The 3,291-nt window shown below is 40.4% G+C and overlaps 2 protein-coding genes across 3 annotated transcripts; both read right to left on the reverse strand.

Moving 5' to 3' along the window:
* Positions 405 to 1,441, reverse strand: LOC107605083. Of its 2 annotated transcripts, none has more exons than XM_016306826.2 (3): positions 902 to 1,441; positions 580 to 757; positions 405 to 493 (listed from the first exon to the last, which is right to left on the reverse strand). In XM_016306826.2, the coding sequence occupies exons 1-2, from the start codon at positions 1,375 to 1,377 to the stop codon at positions 718 to 720; spliced, it is 516 nt and encodes a 171-aa protein (XP_016162312.1). In that variant the 5' UTR covers positions 1,378 to 1,441; the 3' UTR covers positions 405 to 493; positions 580 to 717. The 2 variants fall into 2 exon arrangements, with proteins under 2 accessions (XP_016162312.1, XP_020960598.1); XM_021104939.1 differs by having other exon boundaries at positions 580 to 759; positions 898 to 1,441.
* On the reverse strand, positions 1,417 to 2,601 carry LOC107647469 (protein FAR1-RELATED SEQUENCE 5-like). The gene has a single exon (XM_016351540.1). It carries the CDS (start codon positions 2,599 to 2,601, stop codon positions 1,417 to 1,419), a length of 1,185 nt encoding a protein of 394 aa, XP_016207026.1.

The raw sequence follows: 3,291 nt of genomic DNA on the forward strand, positions 1-3,291 counted from the left end.
AATCCAATTACTTTTAAAATAAAATGCAACTACAAAGGGAAAAAGAACTTTTTGAAAGAATTACTATTATTGTTATCATTGTTATTATTAATTATTATTATTATTTTATTTTCTCATGACCCGGATATATTGTCGCCAAGTGCCAATCGATAGTTTTTGACCCAATAATCCATTTCGACAAAAAAAAACCTACAAATTAAATTAGATGTTAAATAATGACATTATACTTAATTATTTTAGGGAACAAATTCTGACATGTTTGTAGTAGCTAGAGAAAATCAAAGACCTGCTGCATGTATCCCACTTTTAGAGAACATGTGTCAAACTGAGATTTTAGATACATAGATTTCTCATATGTAGAAAAAAAAATTTAACAGTTCATATAGCAATCACACTCCGTCCAAAAAAACAGAAAAAAGCAATCACATCCTTCCCCCACGCATCAAGACTTGGCTTCCGTTCTTGGATTCAGCTTCCTCAAAATATCCATGACCTAGGAAGAGAAACATTGTCACGATAATACCAATAAGGATTCCAACTAAACACACAACACGTATCAGCTAGGCAAGATTTAAGCACTTTTGTTTTCCAGTCAGGTTCATTTTGATCGCCTAATGAGTGCATGTTTTGGCTTTGAGCTGTGCAAACTCTCTGATCACCGTTGCATTTTTGGTCACCACTCTGATGTTCCTCCAACACATCAACATCAACACCTGCTCATGTTACTTCTTTCTTGCACTCCGCCTCGACATTCTTAACTTAATATGGATCAGTAAATACACAATAAACTCGTCATGGGTGCACAATTCATTAGTGGAAAACTTAGATACAATTTTAAATTTTTTTTGACAAAATAAAAATAGTAATCCTTATCAAGTGATTATGTAGGAAGAATATCTCCGCACGGTCTGTGTTGGATATATCAGCACCTTTAGTGGCATCTGTTTCATTAAAGGACCTCATGCTAACTGTACACCTCCGCTTAGTGTGCCCTGTTTTTCTACAAGTAGTACACCTTCTTTTCTTTGACTTTAATTTCTTCGAAGACGGTGCTCCTTTCGTTCTAACAACCACAGGGTCCCTAATGCCGACATCAACCCTCTTCGAAGCACCATCTACAGCTTTAGCATTTCCATTTTCCAGGTCCCTGCAAACGTTTCTAATCCCATTCAATGAAACTCTAAACAACTCTTGTTTCTTGGCACTGACGAAAAGCATCCATTGAGAAGCTGCATGAAGGGCACCATGCCTCAGCAAAAAGCCCCTCTCGGATTCCTCTTCGATGTCATCAACGTACTGTCCGATGTCCTTGGCATCTTGTCTCCATCTTTTAATTATCAAGCGATCGGGAATAGCATACAAATACTCGTGCTTCATAACGAAAAATATGTGCCTACAAGGGTACCCCACTCGTTCCTAGAACCGACAACGGCATTCTAACTTAACCACATTATTCTCGAATAGCATCATAACTCGTCTTCCCGGGTTACCATAGTCTTCTATGATATACAAAATTGTTGTGGAGACCCTCGTTCGACTAACAAAGTTGACAGTGCCCACCCGATCCATCTCTTTTTTAACCTCGTTGAATACAGCTCGGGTATACACTTTCACAGCAGATCTTTCAATGGAATCCAAGCAACTTATGATGACCGGCATGCTATATAATGTATTAAACTGTGCAGAAAGCTCGTTGTTTCGGTACTCCCGAACAAGCAACTCGAGATTCTGAACAAGTTCTAGAATGTTGTGCCTATAAGTGAGGAATTTTTTTACATTAGCGTTGATTCCCTCGCACCTAGATGTCATCCGAAAGCCATCACAAAACTTGTTCCGCAGATATGCGTTGGCCCACATCTCCCGCTTCTCGTACATCTGGGAAGCCCATAACTTGTCACTCAATTCAAAGTCTATCACTGCCTGAGTCCACTCAGCCTCAAAGTCAGCAATTTCCATGTCAGCATATAACCACTTTGCAAACACATTTTGAAACATTTCTTCGTTTGAGTTCGAGGTTACATTTCTTTGTAGATGCCACGCACACAGCCTATGAGTTGCTCGTGGGAAAACTTTCCGCACAGCTGCAATCATTGCATCATCTCCGTCTGTAACAACTACAGACGGTGTCTTGCCACACATTACTTCAACCAGGCTCTCAAGCATCCACATGTAAGAAGGTATGCGCTCATCCAAAACAAGACCAAAGCCAAAGATTGTTGTTTGTTTATGGTTATTCGTGCCAGAGAATATGACTAACGACCTCTTATATTTGTTTTTCTTGTAGGTTGAGTCAAAAGCAAGGACGTCACCAAAATATTGGTAATCAACTTGACTCGCTCCGTCAACCCAGAAGAGGTTCGCCAACATACCATCATCGGTGAGGTTGTACCTTGCCATCGACATCGGATCGGCTGTGGCCTTTCCCTCAAGGTATATGACGGCCGCATTAGTGTCACCGTCCGTAATCTTGTCGCGTTTGCTCTTCTCGATGTAATTGTAAGCATCCTTTTTGGTGAATCCAAGGAGAGAATACCCCCCCAGAAATTCCTGCCATGTACCCCAGTATCTTTGAGGTTGGTAAGCCGTACCGCTGTATCCCATCTATGTGTGCCTTGGCAGAATCTGACATACGGCGAAATCCTGGAATCATATGTACTATTATCCTGGGCGTCAGTGGGTGATTATGTTCCAGGTTCACCTTCCTAACCTTCCAGGTGCAAGATACCCTATCAAGATATACTGACAGCATTGCCTTGCAATTCGTTCGCGTTTCTGGACAATGTGATCTTTTTCTATCCACCCGGTTGTAATGCTTCTGGTCCCTTAAACCGGCCTTGTTGCAAAAGAATCTCCGCCTTATCAAATTCCCCTCCTTATCTTTCCCGTAGTCACCCTTTCGAACCCAAACCCAAGAAATTTTCCAAGTTTTGCGAAGAAATCATAAGCACGTTCCTCGCTCCGAAAGACCTTCTTACATATATCTTCTGCTGTGATTAAATAATTTATTTACAAAAAGCCATTAGTGCTTGAGCTGATTAGAATCGTAGCAATAACACACCAACCAGTAACCGTGGAGGTAGTGATGGTAGCATAGTCAAAGAAATATACCAGGCTCAGCCAAGACACGCGAGTTCCAACAAGCAAGGACAACAAGATTCCCAGAGTTATATAGTACAAGCATTGCAGACACACAATCTTAGCAACAATGAGCCAAGGATCCCATACCACCGCACCATATTAAATATTGATTTTATATAATTATAATAAAGATATTTTATAAAATTAAAATAA

Source organism: Arachis ipaensis, chromosome B06, assembly GCF_000816755.2.
Source record: "Arachis ipaensis cultivar K30076 chromosome B06, Araip1.1, whole genome shotgun sequence".
NCBI lineage: Eukaryota > Viridiplantae > Streptophyta > Magnoliopsida > Fabales > Fabaceae > Arachis > Arachis ipaensis.